Source organism: Schistocerca nitens, unplaced genomic scaffold (assembly GCF_023898315.1).
Source record: "Schistocerca nitens isolate TAMUIC-IGC-003100 unplaced genomic scaffold, iqSchNite1.1 HiC_scaffold_376, whole genome shotgun sequence".
NCBI classification, from domain to species: Eukaryota; Metazoa; Arthropoda; class Insecta; order Orthoptera; family Acrididae; genus Schistocerca; species Schistocerca nitens.
The window spans coordinates 3,627,376-3,653,775 of NW_026045910.1; the positions used below are offsets into that span (position 1 = coordinate 3,627,376).

The following is a 26,400-nucleotide window of genomic DNA, read 5'->3' on the forward strand; positions in this document are numbered from 1 at the left end:
CACACTAAACAGTGGAGCGTATGAGTGGGTAGACAGTTAACAGCAAGGTATATCACAGGGTTCATAGCAAATAGCTAAGTATATCACGCAGTAATCAGTGCAAAATACTGTAACACGCTTCATAACTATTCAAAGCCTCAAAAAAAGTTCGCAAACCTTGGTCTTGTAAATACTTGCGTCTATTCCAGCATAACAATGAAAATCCACACACAGCCAAGTAAAACATTCAAAAAATAAAATATCATTTTTACTGTCGATCAAGTCTTGCGCATTAGGTTGAGCTAGCACCTAGTTATTACCATATGTTTTGACCCCTCAAATGATCACTAAGTCATAATATAATTTTATAGTTTATATTAAGTGAATAACAGTGCGTGGCGCTGTGAGTCTAAAAATGATTTTGTTGACCTAATGACTCTAAAGTTAGCAGTGTCTGATGCTGTAATAACATTTAATGGTGGGAACTATAAAAGACTGAAGCTTCAGGAGAAGTTAGGGGAGAGACTAGGGCAGAACACAGCTAGGGGACTGTGGGAAATGGACGTTGGCTTCGTGTACGACAAGCAGAGTTTGCTGCTTAGCAAATGACCAAAAACAGCGAGAAAGTAAAGAAGGCAAGCTTTGAGTGATTGTGGTACTGAAGAGAACACAAAATATGGGACAGGAAAATTCTAGTGCATGAAAAAGTCGGTTCTATAATTATGTATAAAAGTCTGTAATTAAAAAAGTTTTAAACCTCCAGTCTCATTCCTACATTTTTGCCACAAATCACTCGTTATCTCAAAAAGTACTGGAAGGGGAAATATGAACATTTCACTGCATGCCAAGAATAAGATTCAACACATCCTACGTTGTTTAGTTTTTATGTTCATTTAGTTACAAAATTAAGTGTTTAAGAAAAATATCATAACATGACTGATAACACAATTGTCATAATAGTTTTAGTTCAGTACATCTAAAAAAGTACATCTATTAATTATGGAAAACTGGAAGTTCGTGTCTTAAAAACCTTCCAACATAATGGCACAAAGTTTGATAATTTTACAATGGGAACATAGGACAGACAATCTCGTATTTCACAGTGAAACTACTTTTAAAAGACACATAAATCTATCCCATAAAGATAAATACAAAAATGACATTGCAAAACCACAGAAATCATGTAGTTCAATACAAGACACAAAGCATACTGTTGGATAATACACATGAGCATATCCTTACATGAAGTACGATTTAACTTAGATTGTCCTATAATTTGCAGAAATTAAATTTGTCCTTCATCTGCTCTCACTTTATTTTAATTTCATAATATTGCTTATGTTTCGAATAATAATTTTTTCTGACAAACGTCAACAAATAACTGGAGCTTTATAAAAAAATTATCATGAAAAGAAAGATCTTTAATTGATTAGATAAAGTCCAGGGATGAGAAATAGTGGAAAAACATACATTTAAGGAAAATAATGTCGTGAAATTAATGTGAAAAGGATAAAGTACAAGGTGTTCCACAGTTTGCCCTCAAGCTTTACACATTGCAGTGTGTCTGACTCACCATTCTCCATTGTTGCCACAACGCATGCATTATCAGATTGTTTTGACAATTAATGGATCGTACATTTTGACACAGAGAGAATTTTGTGGTAAGATTTTCCTTGTGTTCGCACTGTGTCACACTTGAGTTAAGACTCTAACTTCTGAAGGTATTAACCATGTTCTTGGTCAAGAGCTGGCCGACTGCTGTGGCTGATGTGTTGTGGTCTACCTTACCTTACTACTGGAGGAATGACATCTCATAGAGTGGCGACTATATTGGCTATTACAGGAAATGGGCAGTGGAGACAAATCTCATCTCCTCTACACACTGAGGTCAGAATTGTGGAACAGAAGGGGAAAAAAGTACAGCAGGTGCCTGATGAACTGTGGGATCAGAACACGGGGCACCACTAGTAGTAGATACCAGTGTTGCAACGGAGAAAGAAAGGCTGATCAGATGCATGGATTGTGGCTGCATAAGTGGAGGTAAAGGACTTTTGTTTACTACTCATTGTGAAACCAGTGCCAGTGTATCTTGATCCACACTTTGGATATCTCATGTATATTAATTGGATGTGGAGTACGAGTTGCCCAGCTTATATTGGCACTGGAGGGAGAAACGAAATCTTCCCTGGTACCACTACTGGGCGTGGTGATAGACAACACTTTTTCATGTATTTATCACGAATGTAGGGTGGCGTCCCTGTGGAGGTGTGCCACAACGGTCACTGTGACGCAGACAGTGAGGAACTACTTGCTGTTCATTGACGAAGGGCTAGCAGACGCAGCAGCTGTCAGGATCACGGCTGTTGTTGCAGCCAGATTCTTGGACCTCGCTTTGCACTTGGCACCCTTTGGAATTCCAAGTATCCAGTTGACGAGGTCCTCGCAGAGTTACTGCAGCAAGCAGAGGTGCACCAGCACGGCCGCCACCCTCAGGCGTCCTCGTAGAAGTCGCAGCCCTCGAGCACCGACGGTATGGAGGAATGGTGGGGCGGCTTTTCGCCGGGGCTGGTCGGCGCCCCGAGAGACCGCCGCCCGTCTGACCCCACGATGTAGTCGTACAGTGGCGACGTGCGGCCGGTGCCCACGGCGTCGTCGTACGTGGGCGACTCGGGTGCGTCGCGGCGGCGGGCCGACGCCTTGCGCCCGGCGCCGACGGCGTCGTCGTAGACGGTGGGCGGGTGCGGCGACCGGAAGGAGGCCACGTACCGGGGCCCGGACGGCCTGCGCCTTTCCCAGGCCAGCGGCCCGGCCCAGCCCAACTCCTTCGGGTTCGCCACGGGCGGCGGCTCGTACATTCCCGCGTCGTCCTGCCGCAAGTGGTTCTCCTCTCTCCTGCAACAGTGGTACCCAAAGCGTCACGAGGGCTAACGCGGGGGCCTCAACACTCTACACGACTGACTCCCAACCTTTCTTAGACCATTACCCCTGGCCGGCCGTGGTGGCCTAGCGGTTCTAGGCGCTTCAGTCTGGAACCGCGCGACCGCTACGGTCGCAGGTTCGAATCCTGCCTCGGGCATGGATGTGTGTGATGTCCTTAGGTTAGTTAGGTTTAAGTAGTTTTAAGTCTAGGGGACAGACGACCTCAGATGTTAAGTCACATAGTGCTCAGAGCCATTTGAACCTTTTTTTGAACCATTACCCTGAGTGCAGTCAGACAGTAGCTAGTACCCCCACCCTGCCCCTCCTGCCATCTGTTGCCCTCCCCCCTCCTCTCCCCCTGAGCCGTGGAACACGTATTATGTTCGAGTATAATGACTTTTCTGGAGACTAGAAATCTACTCTGTAGGAATCAGCATGGGTTTCGAAAAAGACGGTCGTGTGAAACCCAGCTCGCGCTATTCGTCCACGAGACTCAGAGGGCCATAGACACGGGTTGCCAGATAGATGCCGTGTTTCTTGACTTCCGCAAGGCGTTCGATACAGTTCCCCACACTCGTTTGATGAACAAAGTAAGAGCATATGGACTATCAGACCAATTGTGTGATTGGATTGAAGAGTTCCTAGATAACAGAACGCAGCATGTCATCCTCAATGGAGAGAAGTCTTCCGAAGTAAGAGTGATTTCAGGTGTGCCGCAGGGGAGTGTCATAGGACCGTTGCTATTCACAATATACATAAATGACCTTGTGGATGACATCGGAAGTTCACTGAGGCTTTTTGCAGATGATGCTGTGGTGTATCGAGAGGTTGTAACAATGGAAAATTGTACTGAAATGCAGGAGGATCTGCAGGGAATTGACGCATGGTGCAGGGAATGGCAATTCAATCTCAATGTAGAAAAGTGTAATGTGCTGCGAATAGATAGAAAGATAGATCCCTTATCATTTAGCTACAAAATAGCAGGTCAGCAACTGGAAGCAGTTAATTCCATAAATTATCTAGGAGTACGCATTAGATTTAAAATGGAATGATCATATAAATTTGGCGTCGGTAAAGCAGATGCCAGACTGAGATTCATTGGGAGAATCCTAAGGAAATGCAATCCGAAAACAAAGGAAGTAGGTTACAGTACGCTTGTTCGCCCACTGCTTGAATACTGCTCAGCAGTGTGGGATCCGTACCAGATAGGGTTGATAGAAGAGATAGAGAGGATCGAACGGAGAGCAGCGCGCTTCGTTACAGGATCATTTAGTAATTGCGAATGCGTTACGGAGATGATAGATAAACTCCAGTGGAAGACTCTGCAGGAGAGACGCTCAGTAGCTCGGTACGGGCTTTTGTTAAAGTTTCGAGAACATACCTTCACCGAAGAGTCAAGCAGTATATTGCTCCCTCCTACGTATATCTCGCGAAGAGACCATAAGGATAAAATCAGAGAGATTAGAGCCCACACAGAAGCATACCGACAATCCTTCTTTCCACGAACAATACGAGACTGGAGTAGAAGGGTGAACTGATAGAGGTACTCAGGGTACCCTCCGCCACACACCGTCAGGTGGCTTGCGGAGTACGGATGTAGATGTAGCTGTAGTTCTATCGAACGTACCGCATATAATATTATCACTGTAGCGCGGAGGAAAGAGAGAAGTGGCGCCCCCTGGTGGGGGAAGTCGGCGAGGCACCTGTGACAGTCGAGTAGTTGGATTTTAGAGGGCAAGGAGAACAGTGGGATAGGCAGTAGTGCGCGGAGCGTGAAGCCGTGTCTGCCGACGCCGTGTGTGGTGGCAAGAGGAAAGTTTGCCACGTTACCTGATTGTGTTTGGGCGTTCGCGGCGGACTTGGTGGGTAGAGGCGCCTATGCTGTCGGGAACATGCAACTTCCTTGTTTATGATGGATTTATCGTTTGCTTCTAGTGACTACATTCTCGTCTCTATGGCTCTGTGACTGATGTAATGCCATTGCGAGCACAGTTGGTTTGGATATAAGCAGCATTTTGTTCTCAGTGTCCGTCGCTCTGGCGATTACTGAGTGTGCTTGGCGCTGTGGTGTATTTATTGAGCAGTGTGCTTTGGACGCTTGACCTTACTATTAGGAGTCCATTGCGTAAGGCCGCGTTTATCCTGTGAGGACTTGTGTTCTGCATTTAAAAACTTACTTGTTGTCAGTCACTGAATTGCTCAAATGCATTCATACTTCTCTGCTTAAGTGTTATTATTTTACGCCCCTTTAAATGGGAAGATGATAAAGGGCCTTACTATTACTGACCTTCTTGTGTGCCACTGACTTGGTTGTGTTTTTCAGTCACGTAATTTGTGCGTTTATTGTAACGAACCGATGTTTCCCTGTGACATTGGGTGTTAATCTTGTAACGAACACTGTTTTAGATATTTTAATCAGCGTGTTGCAGGACATATCCTATTTGTGCCTCGCAAGTGGAGAGCGGAGGCGGTTTATTGGCCATGAGGATGTGTTGGTAGATCCATTTCATGAGTCCATGCCAGTCACCCGGAGATTTAGAAAAAAAAAAAAATTGTTCAAATGGCTCTGAGCACTATGGGACTTAACATCTGTGGTCATCAGTCCCCTAGAACTTAGAACTACTTAAACCTAACTAACCTAAGGACATCACACACATCCATGCCCGAGGCAGGATTCGAACCTGCGACCGTAGCAGTCGCGCGGTTCCGGACTGAGCGCCTAGAACCGCTAGACCACCGCGGCCGGCTGAGATTTAGAAGTTGTATGTTGTGTTAAGTTAATACTCCTCATTTTAAGCGTAGTGCGCTCATGCAGGAAGTTTATATGGTATTGCGCAGATTGCGCGGTATGTTTAGATGACTCTGAATTCAGTGTGTTAAGTTAGTACTCCTTATCTTAACCGTAGTGTACTCATGCACAGGAAGTTTATGTGGCTTTGCGCAGATTGCGCGGTATGTTTAGATGACTCTGAATTCACTGTGTTAAGTGGTGTCCTCTGAGGTGCTGGAAGTAGTGGATAGACAGCTCTTTTGGACACGTTGTATATGCAAATAATTTATGTCCTTATTACGTTGGTGAGTTGCTTGCCCTTTGTGTCACAGGTGGTGCTAATTTCATTAATTTCGCCGCAGAGGCTGCGGGAGGAACCGACCCACTGTGGCAAGCAATTACGTAGTCGCGCCCGCCCACCGTAGCGGGCGTTGTTTACTAACCCGACGCCTTCCTGTACTTGGTGGCGGGAGCGTGTTGGCTGGTTTCTTACGGCTTGCAGTCTGGGAAACCGTGCCTCTGGTGTACACGTGGAAGATTTATGTTTTGCTTCCAGTACCTCGGAGTGGCTCTATGTGGGTAATGAGAACGACTTATGTTGTTGGTGGCTCAGGCCGAAAATGGTTCATTTGCTAAACAGAAGGTGTATATGCATTTCTTTCCCATAATTCTGTAAACATGTTTAGGTGGTTGGGTTTTTTTTTTAGTCAATTGAATTGTTGTTCAGAGGTTACTATGTATGGCCATTAACTTATGCAGACATTTAACAGCAAGGAAGTGCATTGAATTCTGGTTTTAAGTTGTGTTGATTATATGGGGAAATTGCCTCGAACAGACATTTAATTAATTAGTAAACAACTGAATGCTATTTGTGAGTTGAAGTTTATTGTGTTCCTAAACATATTAACGATTATTTTTAGTAGTTCACTTATGCAATTAGGCGATTACAAGGCCTGTTGTGTTGTTTCCTTTTAAAAGTATTATCAATGTCATTAATAAAGAATGTGTTGTAAAAAAAAATAAACAGTGAATGAAGTGCCTCAAATCCCTTTGGTCCACACCTTCCGTCATTCACCCTTGGGTGGTATTAACAAACCGTGAAAACCCATCATTCCCCCCCCCCCCCCCCCCCCACCGTCCACCACATTACCATCAAGTTTAGCACCTAATTAAAATGTAGAAAGAAAGCCTTTTCTTAGAACACTTTATTTTTAAAATGATGAAAGATGAATGATATTTACACTGCACTGTGAAATAGTCTGGATAAAGTTGTCAATCATATAAGGAGTGACCATTGTATTAGGATGATTTTATAGACCACCAGCATCCGCAGCAAACGTCGAAGGACGTTTCAGGGAGAGTCTTGAGTACGTAGGAAATAAATATCCAAATTATCCATTAGTTATAGATGGAGACTTTAATCTGGCGTCCATTGATTGGGAGAATTACATGTTTATCACAGAGGGCAGAAGCAAAGACTCGTGTGAAGTTATTCTAGAAGCGCTCTCAATTGGTTAGAAAATCAACTCGAGATGGGAACATAATAGATATCTTGGCGACAAACAGATCTGATCCTTTTGAGGAAGTTAATCTAGAAGAAGGGACTAGCGACCATAATGTCGTTGTGGCTTCTATGTCAGTGGAAGTTGCAAAAGAAAAAAAAAAACAACCAGCGTAGAGTTTTCTTGTTTGGTCGGAATTAAAAGGTATTGTCCACCACGTGAAAGAGAAGCATGTGCCTAGAAAAAACACAGGGAAGGGAGAGGTTCCATAAACAAATTAGGAAGTTGCTGAGAAAGCAGAGAATATTGAGAATATTGCACAGTCGTTTTAAACGTAGTCACTGGCCCGCTGAATTCGCAGAAATTATGTGAAATGAAAGCAGCTTTCAGAAGGACAATGAAAGATTCTTTTAACGAATTTGAAAGCAATATTTTATCTGCAGATTCTAAAAATAGCAACAAAAAATTTGGTCGGAAGTAAAATCTATGAACGCTACAAATAATCCAATATCTTCTCTTGCTGACCGTACGGGTAACATAACGAATGATGATAAACAGAAGGCCGAAATTCAGAATCTAGCTTTCAAAAACTCGTTTATGGTAGAGGACTGCGCACCATTTCCTCTTTCAGTTATCGAACAAACGCAAGGCTGGCTAACATAGTGTTTAGTGTATCTGGGACTGTAAAACAGTTAAGATCCTTAGACGCCAGGAAGGCATCTGGACCAGACGGTATCCCCATAAGATTTTATGTTGACTATGCTACAAATATAGCACCATTCTCATCCATCATCTATCCGAGATCACTGGAACAGCGGAAACTTCAACGGGACTGGAAGAAGGCCCAGGTCATAGGAATCTATAAATAGGGTAGAAAATCGGATGCACATAATTACCGGCCAATTTCACTGACATCGATTAGTTGTGGAATCATGGGACGTATTTTGTGTTCAGACATAATGACTTTTCTAGACTATGAGAAGCTCATCTGCAGAAACCAGCACGGTTTTAGGAAACAGCAGTCATGCGAGACACAGCTCGCCCTCTTTGTGCGTGATATATAACAGGCTCTAGATACCGGCTCCCAGGTTGATTCCATAATCCTCGACTTTCGAAAGGCGTTCGACTCAGTTCCGCATTATCGCTTGCTCCAAAACGTGCGCGCTTATGGTCTATCCGATGACATATGCCGTTAGATAGAAAGTTTTCTGACAGAGAGCAGTACGTCGTTCTGAATGGGGAGACTACAGTAGAAACAAGCGTAACACGAGGTGTGACCCAGGGTAGCGTAATAGGTCCTCTGCTTTTTACGATTTAAATAAACGATCTGGCTTATGGTATTGACAGTGGCATTAGACTGTTTGCTGATGATGCTCTAGTCTACAGGAAAGCTGTGAACAAATCGGTAAGGATTTGCGGAAAATAAATGTATGGTGTAATGACTGGCAGTTATCTCTCAGTATTAATAAGTGTAACCTACTGCGTATAACAAGGCGAAAATCCCCATTAATGTACGAGTGCAAATTAAATGCCCAGTCTTTGGAAGCGGTAACATCCGTCAAGTATCTGAGTGTGACTATTCGAAATGATCTCAAATGGAACGATCAGATTACACAAGTAGCGGCAAGGCGAACACTAGATTGCGGTTTATTGGTAGAATCCTGAATCTATGCAATCCTTCAACAAAGGAAATTACTTACAATACGTTAGTTCGTCCAGTCTTAGAGTATTGTTTGTCTGTATGAGACCCTTACAAGTTGGCCTGATTCAAGAGACTGAGAAGGTCCAAAGAAGAGCGGCAAGATTCGTGACTGGTACATTTAGCCATCGAGAGAGCGTTACAAATCTCGTAGAAAGTTTGAAGTGGGACAAACTTGCAACAGACGACGCGCTAAGCGGAAGGGGTTGCTCACAAAATTCCAAAATCCGATCTTCGCCGAGGATGTCGAGCATATAGTATTACCACCAACTTTCAAATCACGCAATGATCACCATTCAAAGATAAGCGGAAGTAGAGCTCGTACTGAGGTCTTCAGACTTCCCTTGCGCGACACGCGAGTGGAACACAGGGCGGGAAGGGGGGGGGGGATATGACCTTGGCGCGAATAGTACCCTCCGAGACACACCGCTTGGTGTCTAGCGAAGTTTATATGTATATGTAGATGAGCCAAAGAAACTGGTACACCTGCCTAATATCGACTAGCCCCCCCCCCCATCTCCCCCGCCCCCCGCACGCAGAAGTTTGGCAATACGACATGGCACGGATTAGACTAATGTCCACAAATCCGTAAGAGTACAAGGGGGCAGAGACCTCTTCTGAAAAGCACGTTGCAAGGCATCCCAGATTCGCTCAGAATGTCATTGTCTAGGGAGTCTGGTGGCCAGCAGAAGTGTTTAAACACAAAAGAGTGTTCCTGGAGCAATTCTGGATGTGTGGGGTGTCGCATTGTCCTGCTGGAATTGCCCAAGTCCATCGGAATGCACAATGGACATGAATGGATGCAGGTGATCAGACAGGATGCTTACGTGCGTGTTACCTGTCAGAGTCGTACCGAGATGTATCAGGGATCCCATATCACTCCAACTGCACATTCCGCACACCATTACAGAGCCTCCACCAGCTAGAACAGTCCCCTGCTGACATGCATGATCCATGGATTCATGAGGTTGTCTCCATACCCGTACACGTCCAACCGCTAGATAAAATTTGAAACGAGACTCGTGCGACTAGGCAACATGTTTCCAGTCATTAACAGTCCAATGTCGTGCAATCATCACGGGTACAAGAGTGGGCCTTCGGCTCCGAAAGCCCATATCGATGATGGTTCGTACGCTGACGCTTGTTGGTGACCCAGAATTGAAATCTACGGCAATTTGCGCAAGAGTTGCACTTCTGTCACGTTGAACTGTTCTCTTCCACCGTCGTTGGTCCCGTTCTTGCAGAATCTTTTTCCGTCCGCATAGATGTCGGAGATTTGATGTGTTAACGGATTCCTGATATTCACGGTGCACTCGTAAAATGATCGTACGATAAAATCCCGACTTCATCGCTACCTCGAAGCTGTTGCGTGCTATTGCTCAGTCGGCGGCGGTGGCCGAGCGGTTCTAGGTGCTTCAGTCCGGAACCGCGCGACTGCTACGGTCGCAGGTTCGAATCCTGCCTCGAGCACGGATGTGTATGATGTCCTTAGGTTAGTTAGGTTAGGTTAGTTCTAAGTTCTAGGGGACTGATGACCTCAGATGTTAAGTCCCATAGTGCTCAGAGCCATTTGAACCATTTGAATCCATCGCTCGTGTGTCGGCTGTAGCACCACGTTCAGACTCACTTAAAGCTTGATAACCAGCCATATAGACGTCGCCGACCGCAGCGCCGTATTCTTCCTGCTTTTATATCTCTGTGTTTGAATACGCATAGCTATACCAGTTTCTTTGGCGCTTTAGTGTATGTCTTATACCAAGGAAAGAGGCAGTATTAGGGGCAACTTACGAGTGACGAATTATATATCAATCACTAGAGTTTATCACTGAAGGAATATTAAATAGCAAAAGAAGGAATGATACATAGCATGGACTGGCATTCTGGAGGAAGACGGTTCAATCCCGCGTCCGGCCATCCTGATTTAGGTTTTTCGTGATTTCCCTAAATCGCTCCAGGCAAATGCCGGGATGGTTCCTTTCAAAGGGCGCGGCCGAATTCCTTCCCCGTCCTTCCCTAACCCGATGAGACCGCTGACCTCGCTGTCTGGTCTCCTTCCCCAAAACAACCCAACCCCAACCCAGATACATAGCAAAAGGGCCATTGGAAGACGGAGAAACTCGTGGCTGAAAGAAATTAAAGATGGCACAGAAGAGCCAAGTACTGAACAATTATAAATGAAGTGCGTTAAGAGTTAGGGTTCGATGTGGACGCCGTTGCGACAATGTAACAAATAACCACAGAGACTGCGAAAATTCGTTGGCGGCTTGTACATGATAGGCGCTAATTGTTTCATAATACACAACGGCCGAACGCTCTTCGCAGCTACATCCTCTCAGGCTTACACACTGACGCAAACTCTCAATGGTTGCCGGTGTAGGGGGCGTCAATATAGCTGATGTGTTATTCGACCCAGAACAGGTTGTGATGATGGCGCGAGCTGGTTGGCAGGGGAAGCAGGTACTGTATGTGGAACGAGGTGGAAGTCCAGCGCAAAGTCATAGAGGAAGTACAGTCATTAGTTCATTTATTCATAATGTTGTCACGCTGCAGCCAGCACACAGTCACAGGCTATCCCCAGATGGCGTAGAGGTACTTAGCTGAGCACGCCACTTTGAGACGTAGCCACCACACAGCATCGCTCCAATAAGCAGACGGCAGCAGAGTGGAGTAACGTTGTCAGTGCTCTGGTGACTGGAGAGCCATGTCAAGCCCCAGGTAGGAAGCGAGTACGCGACAATAATGCCCTCACAGAAGTCGGGCTCACTGGTTCGCACAGATGTGCGGCTCAGTGCTGGTAACATCCGAGAGTAGAAGTGAACCGGGGATATCAGCACAGGACGCTGCGGCAGTAGCCTGCAGTAGTAGAGTGTGCCCACATGGAGCAGGTGGTGGCTCGGGAGCTAGTCACACGTAGGTGCGAATCACGGACCCCTGGCTATGTGCCCTGCAGCTGGCAGTAGGTAGCCAGCAGGTGGCCTAGCACCTGGTTCAAAAATGGCTCTGAGCACTATGCGACTTAACTTCTGAGGTCAACAGTCATCTAGAACTTAGAACTAATTAAACCTAATTAACCTAAGGACATCACACACATCCATGCCCGAGGCAGCATTCGAACCTGCGACCGTAGCGGTCGCGCGGTTCCAGACTGTAGCGCCTAGAACCGCACGGCCACTCCGGCCGGCCCTAGCACCTGGAAGGCACCAGTTCACCACCCAGCAGCATCCGGATTTTGTCGCAGTCCACTGTTCCACAGATAGCTGAGGCAGCATCTAGTAACAGCAGCCCGGTTGATCCACATTGGGTCGATGACTGCCGTTGATTACGTCTCTGAGTTGACTGCATCCTGTGACATACGGATGCATATGTGGTAACTACACTACTGCCCATTAAAATTGCTACACCACGAAGATGACGTGCTACAGACGCGAAATTTAACCGCCAGGAAGAAGATGCTTTGATATGCAAATCATTAACTTTTCAGAGCATTCACACAAGATTGGTGCCGGTGGCGACACCTACAACATGCTGACTTGAGCAAAGTTTCCAACCGATTTCTTGTACACAAACAGCAGTTGACCGACGTTGCCTGGTGAAACGTTGTTGTGATGCCTCGTGTAAGGAGGAGAAATGTTTACCATCACGTTTCCGAGTTTGATTAAGGTCGGATTGTAGCGTAAAGCGATTGCGGTTTATCGTATTGCGACATTGTTGCTCGCGTTGGTCGAGATCGGATGACTGTTAGCAGAATATGGAATCGGTGGGTTCAGGAGGGTAATACGGAACGACGTGCTGCATCCGAACGGCCTCGTATCACTGGCAGTCGAGATGACAGGCATCTTATCCGCATGGCTGTAACGGACAGTGCAGCCACGTCTCGATCCCTGAGTCAACAGATGGGGACGTTTGCAAGACACCAACCACCTGCACGAACAGTTCGACGACGTTTGAAGCAGCATGGACTCTCAGCTCGGAGACCATGGCTGCGGTTACCCTTGACGCTGCATCACAGACAGGAGCTCCTGCGATGGTGTACTCAACGATGAACCTGGGTGCACGAATGGCAAAACGTCATTTTTTCGCACCGTGTTTGGCGACATAGCGGTGAACGCACATTGAAAGCGTGTATTCGTCATCGCCATACTGGCGTATCACCCAGCGTGATGGTATGGGGTGCCATTGGTTACACGTCTCGGTCACCTCTTGTTCGCATGACGGCACTTTGAACAGTGGACGTTACATTTCAGATGTGTTACGACCCGTGGCTCTACCCTTCATTCGATCCCTGCGAAACCCTACATTTCAGCAGTATAATGCAGGACCGCATGTTGCAGGTCCTGTGCGGGCCTTTCTGGATACAGAAAATGTTCGACTGCTGCCCTGGCCAGCACATTCTCCTGATCTCTCACCAATTTAAAACGTCTGGTCAATGGTGGCCGAGCAACTGGCTCGTCACAATACGCCAGTCACTACTCTTGACGAACTGCGGTATCGTGTTGAAGCTGCATGGGCAGCTGTACCTGAACACCCCATCCAAGCTCTGTTTGACTCAATGCTCAGGCGTATCAAGGCCGTTATTACGACCAGAGGTGGTTGTTCTGGGTACTGATTTCTCATGATCTATGCACCCAAATTGCGTGAAAATGTAGTCACATGTCAGTTCTAGTATAATATATTTGTCCAACGAATACCAGTTTATCATGTGCATTTCTTCTTGGTGTAGCAATTTTAATGGCCAGTAGTGTATTATATACATTGAATGTGCAAGGAGGGGAAGGAAAGGAAAGGAAAGGAAAGGAAAGGAAAGGAAAGGAAAGGAAAGGAAAGAAGAGAAAGGAAAGGAAAGGCATTATTGATATCAGCTGCATCGTGACTTCATGCGGAATCAGCGGCAATGAGTGAAAATGTGTCCTGGACTGGACTCGAACTCAGGATCTTCTGCTTACTTGTAATTGTGTTAACCACTGCGCCATCTGTATACAACGTCAGTCACAAATGAGTCGACTACCTGAGTACACCTCCCGGACGACCTGCAATTCCACCGAGCACCACCTATCCACAATGCTCGTCCATGTCCTCCATGCTCGCTACTTTGAGATTCCCACTGGCGGTCGGATGTAATCCGCACTGAAGGTGGTGGGTTCGTGGCCCATCGAGACAAATCCATTACATGATTGTGTGGTGTCTGTTCTTTTTGACATCTACAAAAGACCAGACAACATGCATTCATATAGTATGGTGCAACTGTTCTAATGCCATGGCATGCCGGGATGGTTCCTTTGAAAGGGCACGGCCGACTTCCTTCCCCGTCCTTCCCTAATCCGATGAGACCGATAACCTCGCTCTTTGGTCTCTTCCCCCAAACAACCCAAACCAACCAATGACATGGCAAAGCCTGCTGTCATCTTAGGTCGGCCTCTCTGTGGTTTCTTCAGTCAGACCATGGTTGTAGCTTTCTACTAACTCAGCTACGGGTTCCAGGCCCCAATTAAGTTATGCAACGCCGTTTATATTATTACAATGGCACCCACAACAAAGCCTGACTTCTGAAATCATCTATTTTAAATTGTTCAATTCTACACCTTCGTTAAACTGCATGAAGTGGGCAGCAGCAAAAAGTGCTAACCCTTAATTTCGTGAGGATTAGTCTGATCACGCCAACTGTGTTTATTTCGGACACACAGCGTGCTGGTAATAATGATAACGCGTGTTGCTAGGCTGGGAGCCCCACTTGCAGTGAGTCCAACCACCTGGTGCAAGTCTTTTTGGTAGAGGTCACTTCGGCGCTTGTTGATGAGGATGAAATGATGATGAAGACAACACAAAACCCAGTCGCTAAGTGGAGAAAATCTATGATATGGTCATGAATCGAATCCAGGCCCCTCGCATGGCCTTCCACCGCACTGGCCACTCAGCTAGTGGGGCAGATGTAAAATGTAAATGCAGTGTGGCTAGGGCCTCCCATCGGGTAGACCGTTCGCCTGCTGCAAGTCCTTCGAGATGACGCCACTTCGGCGACTTGTGTCGATGGGGATGAAATGATGATGATAAGGACAACACAACACCCAGTCCCTGAGCGGAGAAAATCTTTGACCCAGCCGGGAATCGAATCCGGGCCGTTAGGTATGACATTACGTCGCGCTGACCATTCAGTTACCAGAGATTGGGGCAGATACCACATGCTGATAGGAAGGTGGAGAGCGCTGCCTGCTATATACGAGGGTAAGTCAATTATTATCCGAAATTTAGTTATATTTTTGTTTATTTTGGTAGTTCAAAATGGCTCTGAGCACTATGGGACTCAACTGCTGAGGTTATTAGTCCCCTAGAACTTAGAACTAGTTAAACCTAACTAACCTAAGGACATCACAAACATCCATGCCCGAGGCAGGATTCGAACCTGCGACGGTAGCGGTCTTGCTGTTCCAGACTGCAGCGCCTTTAACCGCACGGCCACTTCGGCCGGCTATTTTGGTAGTACTGTCGTTTTATGTTGATGACGCATCCTTTGTTTAATTGTTTTTATATCTTTGCAATTTTCAAGCTGCTAGGTTAGTTTCGTTATCGGTGCCGTGCTGTTAATCATCGCTGCTCCACTGTCAATTTGCACCAAAGAAGAGCAACGTTCAGCGATCCGTTTTTTTGTGGTCGGAAGGCGTATCAGGGACCGAAACTCATCGAAGGGTTTCGGTACTGTACGGGAGCAGTGTTTTGCCACAACGGAGTGTCTACGAATGGATTGAAAAATTCCGAAATGGTCGCACGAGTGTTACGCACGATGAAGGAGCCGGACGACCGTTTACCGCCACAAATGAAGAAATCATTGAGCGTTCACGTGAAATGATTCTCTTAGACAGACGATTAACTATTGTCGAAGTGGCACATAGTCTACAAATTAGCCACGGTTCTGCTTACGAAAACATCCACAAGAGACTTTGGCTCCATAAAGTTTGTGCAATATGGGTCCCAAAACAACTCACACAGTTGCGTAAACAAACGCGCTTGGGCATCTGCAAAAAACATTTGGATCGCTGTGGTAACGAAGGGGACAACTTCTTAGACAGAATCATTACTTGTGACGAAACATGGATCCATCATTGCGAGCCGGAGAGTAAACGGCAGAGTATGGAATGGAAACATCCAAATTCGCCGTGCAAGAAAAAGTTCAAGGCCCTACCGTCCGCAAGATAACTGATGCTTACGGTTTTTTGGGACGCACAAGGTCCAGTACTGGAACATTATGGGGAAAGGGGCGCAACAATAAACAGTGTACGTTACAGTGAGATGCTTACTGCAAGGCTAAAGCCTGTAATTTGAAGCAAACGCCGAGGATTGCTGTCAAAAGGTGTTGTGTTGTTGCACGACAATGCCCGTCTGCATACTATTGCCCGCACTGCTGAAACGCTCCAGAAACTCAAATCTGAATCATCCTCCATATAATCACGATCTTGTTCCTTTTGACTATCACTTGTTTGGTCCACTCAAACAGGCATTAAGGCGCCGTCGATTTGCCTCGGACAAAGCAGTGAAAGAAGCGGTGGATTCTTGGCTCGCAGCTCAACCGAGAACCTTCAGGAAGCTTGTACAACTATGGAGCAAGTGCGTTGAAACGCAAGGAGACTATGTCGAAGAATGATATTCTTGTAAGTTTCCTATTTGACTACAATAAAATTTTATAACTACTTTGCGAATAACAATTGACTTACCCTCGTGTATTTGTATTATTCTATGTATGTTCAGACTAAGAATGATTCTGCCTCAGTCTGCAGTTAAATGACCTTCATTTTTACTTTAACTCAATCAATTTCCAGGCTTCTATCCTCCTCTTCAGATGTGCCTGCGAACAAGTACGTGTTAAAATAAAACCGAAGATCATTTAATTGCAATCTGGGGCAAATTCAGTCTTAATCTCAATTTTTGATATGACAGTGTCCCCATACATACAGCAGCGATGGAGAAATATTTATGTTCTTGTCTTTGAATTGAAACATACGCTAAACAAAAATATGCTCTTTTGGGTTAATACTTTCTTCCAGCAACACCTTCGTATTATGGCAATGCGAGGGCCACAGTAACCTCACAAGTTGTGCCTCAGGAGAAGTTTTCCATTGTGCAGTGACAGGATCAGTCGATTGCGAGCCTTCAGTGGCAAGCCACTCCTTGTGTGAGATGTCGCAAGTTCAGTCTTTAGTAAGGCACCTTAGAAAGTGTTGTGTCAACAGTTATAACAAGAAACATATTAGCTGCTAACGAATCACCATGTGCATCAGAAGGGCGAGAGAAAATGAGTGTCCGTGAGGTGCAGAGATCAACCTTCTACGGGAAGTATATATTACGCTTCAAAAATGGATATTGTCGAGATTCAAGAAATGTTCAAAGAAACCATTAACTTGCACCATGAACACCGAATGAGAAATGGGGGCCACAGTCATCTCAAAAGTTGGCACCATCAAGACCGAAGGTGAACTCCTTCGGAGTTACAAACCGTGCAGGTCGTTCATGGAGGTATCCACTCTTAAAGAGTGCATATAGAATCATGTTGGTGTAGCGGGCTGATGGGTACTGATGGAATGTGATGGGATGCAACCGAATGCGTTACAGTCTGTAATAAGGCTCACCGTTAAAGTGGTTATCCTTTAAGGCGTAGCTGCAGATAGTGTGATAAAATGTTCTATAGCCACGGAAAAAACAATCATACAGAGGCTGAATGTGTGCAATGGCTCCAAGTGGTATGAAATGCAATGTCACAGACTTTTCACGGGGGAGGGGGGGGGGGGGTAGGGGCAAATCTGCTCACAAGGAGTATGGTTTTCATACGCGGACCAGGAATCAAGCAGTTCTCTTACGCCCACTATCCCACTTTTGCTTGCTGTGACGTAAATATTCCCTACTGCCTTTGCAAGATCACGCGCATGAGAAATAATCGTACAGGTGAGAGCTCCTCAAAGTTCTGGCAGCACAATCAATAACTGTCCAGCCAGTTTACCTTCCAGATTAAGTGGTTCAAGTGGCTCTGAGCACTATGGGACTTAACATCTTTGGTCATGAGTCCCCTAGAACTTAGAACTACTTAAACCTAACTAACCTAAGGACAGCACACAACACCCAGCCATCACGAGGCAGAGAAAATCCCTGACCCCGCCGGGAATCGAACCCGGGAACCCGGGCGTGGGAAGCGAGAACGCTACCGCACGACCACGAGATGCGGGCCTTCCCGATTAAGAGTCGGCATAATTGTATATGAATGCGCCAAGCCACTGATGTTAGCTGACCTTGATACAGCTGTCTTAGTACTTCTCATTTCCAGGCTTCCTTTCATATGCACTTCCTCTTCAAGTGCCGGTTGGTCGGAGTTGAAAACAAGTTCCTCACTGAAGGATGGAATAAGTTTGTGCAGTTTGCTGCGCATCGTTGAGTTGACGCTGTGTTTGAAATTTCGTTATCCTACGTCTTCCATTTATTTATTCATTTTTTATTTACACGTCAAGTTCCGTAGGACCAAATTGAGGAGCAAATCTCCAAGATCATGGAACGTGTCAGTACATGAAATTACAACATAAATGTAATAACAGATAAAAATAACTGTTTATGAACCCGAAAAAAGTCAGTCCATAAGTTTAAGCAAACGCAATCAACAATACAATAAGAATCAGCTTAATTGTTCAAGGAACTCCTCGACTGAAGGAGGAAACTCTTCAGTTTCGATTTGAAAGAGCGTGGATTACTGCTAAGATTTTTGAATTCGAGTGGTAGCTTATTGAAAATGGATGCAGCAGTATACTGCACACCTTTTTGCACAAGAGTTAAGGAAGTTCGATCCAAATGCAGGATTGATTTCTGCCGAATGAAAGCTGGTTATTCTTGGGAATAAGCTAATATTGTTAACAAGAAATTACAGTAAGAAATATATGTCGAAATACCCAGACTCGTGAACAGGGGTCGACAAGAGGTTCGTGAACTTACACCACTTATTGCCCGAACCTCCCATTTCTGAGCCAAAAATATCCTTTTGAATGGGAATAGTTACCCCAAAATATAATACCATACGACATAAGCGAATGAAAATAAGCAAAGTAGACTAATTTTGGTGTCGAACGATCACTCACTTCTGATACAGTCCGAATAGTAAAAATGGCAGTATTAAGTCTTTGAACAAGTCATGAACTTGGGCTTTCCACGACAGCTTACTATCTATCTGAACATCTAGAATTTTGAACTGTTCAGTTTCACTAATCATATGCCCGTTCTGTGAAATCAAAACGTCTGGTTTTGTTGAATTGTGTGTTAGAAACTGTAAAAACTGAGTCTTACAATTATGTAATCTATGTCGCCCGCATTTTGATGTGCATAACAGAGTAGGCCACTATCACGCACACCCTGTAAATCGTGTCGAGCATCTTCGAAACGCACACGAACACCGATTTTTGTAACAAGTCCTTCACTCAGTACCCGTCGTTTGTCTTATGCACTAAACGGTCATATTACTGCGGACTTATTCAAAATCTGTTCATATGTTGCGGATGATATTCCAAGTACGTAACTGTGTTTAGTACCAGCTCCTTGGGCAACGACTGTCCTTTACCACGTTTCACTGGAGACAGGATTTGTGGTTCCCTGTCCAACAATGATGGTGAGTTACATGGCTCGGAGCTTTTGAAACTTTTGGTCACTGAAAACGAGGGGTCTGGTTTCGGTTTCACCGGATGAAGTGATCTTGTTGTAGAACCTAGTAGAACTGTGTCGTGAAGGTGATCTTCTAAGACGGAGAGAAATATGAACAGTGCCTGTAACGAATATGTTGATTTGGTTTGGTGGAAATAAGGCACGAGCTGTAACCTGCTGTACTGGTCAAGAAGCATCTGTTGCTCTGGTAGTCAGGCCCGAGAAGTGTGGTACGAATAGTACAAAGGCACGACTGGGTCAAGGGGTGGGTAGATGTTAAGTAATTTCAAGTAAGGTTAGTCTGAACATGGTACTTTGATACAAGGTTTTCTATTCTGTTATTGTAACATTTCATTGTGTACGGTTGTATAGTACACTGGAATTTTTCTTGTTTGAGGACTGTCTGTATTAACAGAGTGTAGCAATTACCGGAAATAGTGGAGACCTCTCAGGTTAATATGCTGGTAACTGTTCTTAGTAAACTGAATTTTATAAATTACATTTCCTTTTGTTAATTAACTGTATATGATCACGTAAGAACTTAAGCTGATCATTTTCTGCGTGAGTTTTGATTAAATTATTTCTTATTAAGTACTCCCGTAAATGCTTTTGGTAGACTGATTTACCATGTGGAAATTTAATGGCAAGTGTCCTCTGGAATTTTTAGTTTATACATTATTGTAAAAGAACTGTCTTCTGGCACTGTCTGAGTTGTTTTTAATTTCAACTTAAGGAAGTTTTTAATTTCAACTTGTTCAACGGAGGTTGTTTTAAAAAATTGTTTTAATATTGTTGTTTAAATTTTTTGGAGTATTGTCTTGGCATAAGCTCTTGTAAGTGAATGTTAGAGTACAAACAAAAGGATTTCAGTGTAAGATGGAACTGATTAACTAATGATTGCTGGGCCTTAAATAAAGGTAGAGACTAACACTTGTCGTTAGCAAAATAACTGAAATGGTAGGGCACGGTATAAAAAACGTTGTTGGGCTACTGCAGATTAATAAACTTTTGTAACAAGGAGTGTTCGGCTTTCAGTGTACAACCAGTCCCCTCCACTTCCCTTCTGGAAATGAGCGTTTGGCGCCATTGGCCGGGAGGCCCCTTGCGGGGCAGGTCCGGCCGCCTTGGTGCAGGTCTCATTACATTCGACGCCACATTGGGCGACCTGCGCACCGGGCGGGGATGAAATGACGATGAAGACAGCCCAACACGCAGTCCCTGAGCGAAGAAAACCTCCTACCCAGCCGGGAATCGAACCCGGGCCCGTAGGACGACAATCCGTCACGCTGACCACTCAGTTATCGGGGCGGACACTGCCCTTCTGAATCCTTGTCTCTGCGTGTCACATAGGTTCCTCTCTGAAAAAATTTCAACTTCGGCAATTGTTGTTGTAGATGTAATGGAATGTTTCCTTAGTTAATCGTTGCCATTTCTCTGCTCTGAATCAACACCAATAGCACTGTAGCACTGTTGTAAGTTATTCGTTGACTATACACCGTTCCTCATAAGATTAAACTTCATGTAAACATTAAGCTATGTATTCTTCCGTGTTTGCTGGAACCTCATTGGATTTCATTTCACGTGGAGCGGAACCCAAGCTGTCCCGAGTACAGTCAAGTACGATAATGAGGGCACGTTTTATGCCGTGCGCTACGCGTACATCGACTCGGCGATAATACGGGACGACAGCTTTACCGGCGCAATTTTAACTTCGAAAGCGCAGGCTATCGAACTGGTCCAACTAACATGAAGTGATGTGAACAGTTGTAATAAAGACGTAAAAAGAGACAAGCACAGAACAATGTAGCCTTGAATGTCATTTAATTTTTGAACAGAAGAAAATAATGGCAAAACTCAGGCGATACGCTTCTTAGGTGATCTGCTGGAAAACATAACATGCTGTCGATCGTAGCTAACATGGTCCTGTAATTAAAAATGGGAGTGATGAAAATTCCTGACTTCAACAAGGGTAATTTTTCTACATGAAAAGCGTTCTGCTGGGATTTAGTGTTTGTTTCCGTTCTGTAGTTCTTGTGGGTTTTGTTTTCTCCAGGTTTTGTGAAGTAAGTCTTGTTTGTTTTATTCTTTCCCTCGAGGTATAGGAAGAAGGGACCGATGACCAAGTAGTTTGGTCCCTTCCCTCCCACCCCCCCCCCCCCCCACCCACTCCACTCTCTAAACCAACGAACCATCCGCTGAGAGAAGGTATAACGGTCAGTCGTCTGGTAATCAACGAACTTCTATATCGGACTCCGAGGCATGCGCTCCATGTCACTGCTGCTACGTTGATAAAGAGATGATCAGCAGTAGAATCTCAAGCCACAAAAAGTCCATATTTCCTCCTCCTATATGACGTGCATTTCTGCATTTCGTCACCGCTCGGCAGTGTCCCACCACAAAACTTCGTGCATTAGTTCCAGTAATTTTGGCAGCTTAAATGCCTTGTTACTTCCCGTGACATGTCCCTTAACTTGCCTCCACATCGATTCTACTAGGTTCTGATTGCATTGTTAAGGGGACTACAGCGAAAATGCAGCGTTTGTACAGTGTGCTCGACTCCGTGAAAATTATTGTTTTCTGTGTTCCTACGACGCTTATCATTCTGCCTCGGCCGGCCGAAGTGGCCGTGCTGTTAAAGGCGCTGCAGTCTGGAACCGCAAGACCGCTACGGTCGCAGGTTCGAATCCTGCCTCGGGCATGGATGTTTGTGATGTCCTTAGGTTAGTTAGGTTTAACTAGTTCTAAGTTCTAGGGGACTAATGACCTCAGCAGTTGAGTCCCATAGTGCTCAGAGCCATTTGAACCATTTGAACCATTCTGCCTCGTGTGAGGCCACATCTGTCTTATAAAACACTGGGCATATTCATACAGTGTTTTATTTTTCATTTTCCTCGGGAAATTTAACTGTGTAATGTTTTCTTGACTTCAACAGTCTTTACCAATCTTCTATAATACATCGATAATTAAGATTGTATATTTGCAACGAAAACCAGAATTCTGCATATGATACATAATTAGAAACTGGAAGACGTTCATTTTTCTTGAAAAAATTATGGTTGAGTAAGAGTTAATTATCAATATTTGATACATTTCATCTTTAAATGATTCAGGTATTCAAACCGAACAAAAACAAATTGTAGATTACAACGGTTTACGAATCGCCGCCCACCACTCCACTCGGTTATCAACGTAAGAGGCTACGGATTACGCTAGGGATATAATTTAGATATGTTTCCATACATTTCATACATCATGTTTCTTGAAAAACGTCAAAGCCGATTTTTCTCTGTAATGGTGGGAAAATCATTAAGAACAACTTGTTTGTAGCCATTAACGGTGTTCCGCTAGCGCGTTCCACTGCGAAGCAGGAAGCAGCGTCACCGATTTTCGCGGTACCTATGAACAGCGGGACAATCAGAGCAAAAGGAGCGCTTACAGAGACTGTGACTGTACACGTTTTGCAAATAAAAATTATATAGCTAAAGTATGATTAAGAAAAAAAGGTGATGACTGTTAACACATCAGAATATCTTAAAGTTTCATTTACAGCGACATAGTAATGAGATTTCTAATACATAAGTTGGACCTAGTTCCAAGAGCGGAACAACACTAGTGTACGAGAGCTACGGCTGCTGACCAATCATCGCGTTTATGTTTGTTTACGTCAGGTTTATTCTTATCATGAACGGAGTATAAGCAGTTCAACTACGCTCTGGGGCCTCATGCGGTGCTCACCATTGGCTACCTCCTAATCCAACTCGCTGTTGCCACTCGCAGGCAATACTGTGGTCGCATGGGAGGTAGCATGTGTGGCGTCGAATGGCGTAAACATCATAGGGCTTTTGCTACTTCGCACTCGAGGAGTTCCTTGTGAGATAAGGTGGCAGTTGTGGCGAAACGAGCGCTTTATCATTTGAGAGACACAGAGGCGAGCGAGCGTGTCGGGACTTACCCCAGGTCACTGCTAGTAGCGGCACGTCACCATAACGCGTTGCGAGTAGCACACAAGTATTGCCCCATAATTTAAGAATGGAATTAGAAGTCAAAGTTGCTTTTCCAAATTTTGTCAGTATGTGTTTTACTATCACATTGTCAAATCTCAGACTGATCAGATGAATGTCTTTCCCTAAATACATGGTTTTACGAAAAATAAGTGGCGCTAAATAATAAAGCTAGGAAGCTAAAAATTGGTCCGAATGTGCAAATGTATGTCAAAATTAACTGGCACGAGTTTCAAGTTGATCGGAACAAAATTTTAGTCGGAATCCACGTTTTTACGAAAAATAAATGGCGCCAAATAATTCAGCTAGAAAGCCAAAATTTGTATGAAGCTTCAGTTCAACATAACAATAGTAACTACGTGACGCCATTGTGCTACGTCTAATAGTTTTCGAGTAATTTACTGAAAACTAAATTTGGAAGAAAAACGTCCGCATTTGTAGTAGATAAGTATGAGTTGTACTAATGCTACAATGTTCTCATTACAGGGTGTGGTTAAACCCATTAATAATAGAGCTAGAACAAGTTTCAAGACTTTGATGTAAATAATAATCAATACAAGGTCTCTTAAAGTTGTAGTTCAGAGGTCATGTTCTACTGTTAGTTCCATTCTAAAAATTCTAGACGGCAAAGTTTACATGCAGGCGAACTAAATTTTTTTCTGGGATTAAAGCCAACATGATTCGATTCATACGAAAATTTCGAAGCTTCTAAATTAATACACAACAGTGTTATAAAATATTATGGGTCTCAGAAAGCGGCCGTTTAGGGGACAGGGGAAACCTGGTGGACAGCGAGATCCTGGACGAGGCAATCCCGAACGTGGCCGAGCGGGCCGAGTACCAGATGAGTTCCTTACAAAGTCGGGAAATCATAAGAAGAAAGGCAGAAGCCCGAGAAGAACAATTCAGAAGAGACAGAGAAGACAAAGAAAGAAGGACCACGAAGCCGCTCTTGCCCGGCGTGAACACCAGCGCCAACGCTGGCAAGACGGAAAATAAAAAAGAGAAACCCAAACACAGGCAGTTCTGGCCGGGTTTTGCAGGTTTTCCTTGGCCGCTAAGGTGAATACCGAAACTGTCCCCATCAATCTCCTGCAAATAAATTCCCAATCGGGAGAATACCTTCCCATCCCCCCTTGCAAGAAAAATAAACAGAGTCAAAACAGAATAAGCTTAGATTAACCCCATGGCTGAATAGAGCAACATGCACGCTCTCAAACAGCCCGCCCACCCCCTCAGGGTGGGAATGAAAAGAGCAAAGAAAAAAGTCAGACCTCACTTGTCGTCATTCCGAGCTGAGATGCCATCGCGTGCAGACCGCAGTGACGAAGTGAAGGGTGTGGCGGATCGCTGTCCGGCCGAGCTCGCTCGGTCGGCGGCCCCATCCGGCCCCCCGACTACGACGACCCGGAAAATGGGCGAGGTTCACGAGCTGACTGACGATCTCGGAATGGGCAGGCGTTATGCGGAGGTGGCACACGCCACTGAAGCGAGTGACGTGGGGGAGGGGCAGTCGTTAGAGCTTGCTCTGGCGGAGGCCGCTTCCTGTCCGCTACCTACGACTGGCCTGGACCTGGACATGGACACCGAGACTGGCAACGCTCCTACTGCGTCGGCAAGCCATTGTGCGGACCCGGCTTCGGCTGGCGAGGCGAGTGGCGCGGCGGGCACGTCCCGCCCGCCACCTACGGCAAACCGGGGCGCTTTCTGACTACCAACGACGGCCTGCCGTCGTTGACCGTAGCGCGTGTCTTGGACCTAGGAGGGCCGCAAACGTCCTCACCCACCTCCACCAAGACCACAGACGCCGCTGCCGGACGACCTGTGGTCGACACCAGCAATGGTGCCCCGAGCGACCCCAAAAATGGGGGCGCAACGGCTGCAACGGAGGCCGACAAACACCTCCAATCTCTGACGGGGCTCATCCCTGGAGCCCAAAAATCGGGAAACCAAGAAGAAAATCCGGCCCTGGAGCGCACCTGGCGGAAGCATCGTGCCGTGGGTGTCTCGAAAGGGGGCCAGGACCCAGCCTGAGACTGACGAAGACGGGTTTAGAAAGCCCACGAGGAAGCACACTGCCAGGGCAGTCGTGCTAGCAGCAGCAGCAGGCGGAGTAAACACCGCCAACCGCTACAGCAGCCTCCCTGACGCAACAGCGGAGGCGGCCGACACTGAGGAGCAGAAGAGGTCGCCCCCTCCCCCACCGGTCGTCATCCAGTGGGAAGGCACCTTCAAAGACTTCGAGACGAAGATAAAACAGGTCGTGAAGGACTCCTTCACAACGCGGACGGCAGGGCGAGACCTGTACCGCATCATCACGCGCACCCTGGACGACTACCGCGGCGTGATGGAACTGACGAAGCGTGAGAGACTCCATTCCTTGACGTACTCGTCAGAAGCAGTGAAGACACTCAAGGTAGTTTTCTGGAAACTGCCTTTCAACATGGACCTGGCCTACGTACGAGTGCTACTCGAAGAGAAGGGTTACGTCATACGCAGCACATCGCGGATGAAATCACCCCGAGACAGCGACGTGCCATTCTTCCTCGCTGTCCTGGATGACAACCCTGTTCACAGGAAGATCTTCCAGGAAAAGCGGACGTGCAGTGCTGAAGTCACTGTAGAGAAATTACGGCGCAGAAGAGGACCTCCACAGTGCTTCAACTGCCAAGGCATCGACCACATCGCAAAATATTGCCAGATGAAGCCGCGCTGCGTGAAATGCGCGGAAAATCACGCCGGCAGGGAGTGTCCGCTCCCCAGGAAGGACGCCCCGACCTGCTGCAACTGCAAGGAGGCCCATGTTGCCAACTACAGAGGCTGCCAGGCCTTCAAGACAGCAGCAACCAGGGGACGACTTGCGCCCTCCAG

At 45.7% G+C, this 26,400-nt stretch overlaps 1 protein-coding gene across 1 annotated transcript in view; it reads right to left on the reverse strand.

The window, feature by feature from the left end:
- Nucleotides 1–842: 842 nt before the first annotated feature.
- Nucleotides 843–26,400, reverse strand: part of LOC126229604 (uncharacterized) — a 154,981-nt gene continuing 129,423 nt past the window's right edge. Inside the window, exon 6 of the mRNA XM_049942345.1 lies at nucleotides 843–2,871. Within this exon, the coding sequence (XP_049798302.1) occupies nucleotides 2,469–2,871 (403 nt within the window). The 3' untranslated portion in view covers nucleotides 843–2,468. The remainder of the gene's footprint in view (nucleotides 2,872–26,400) is intronic.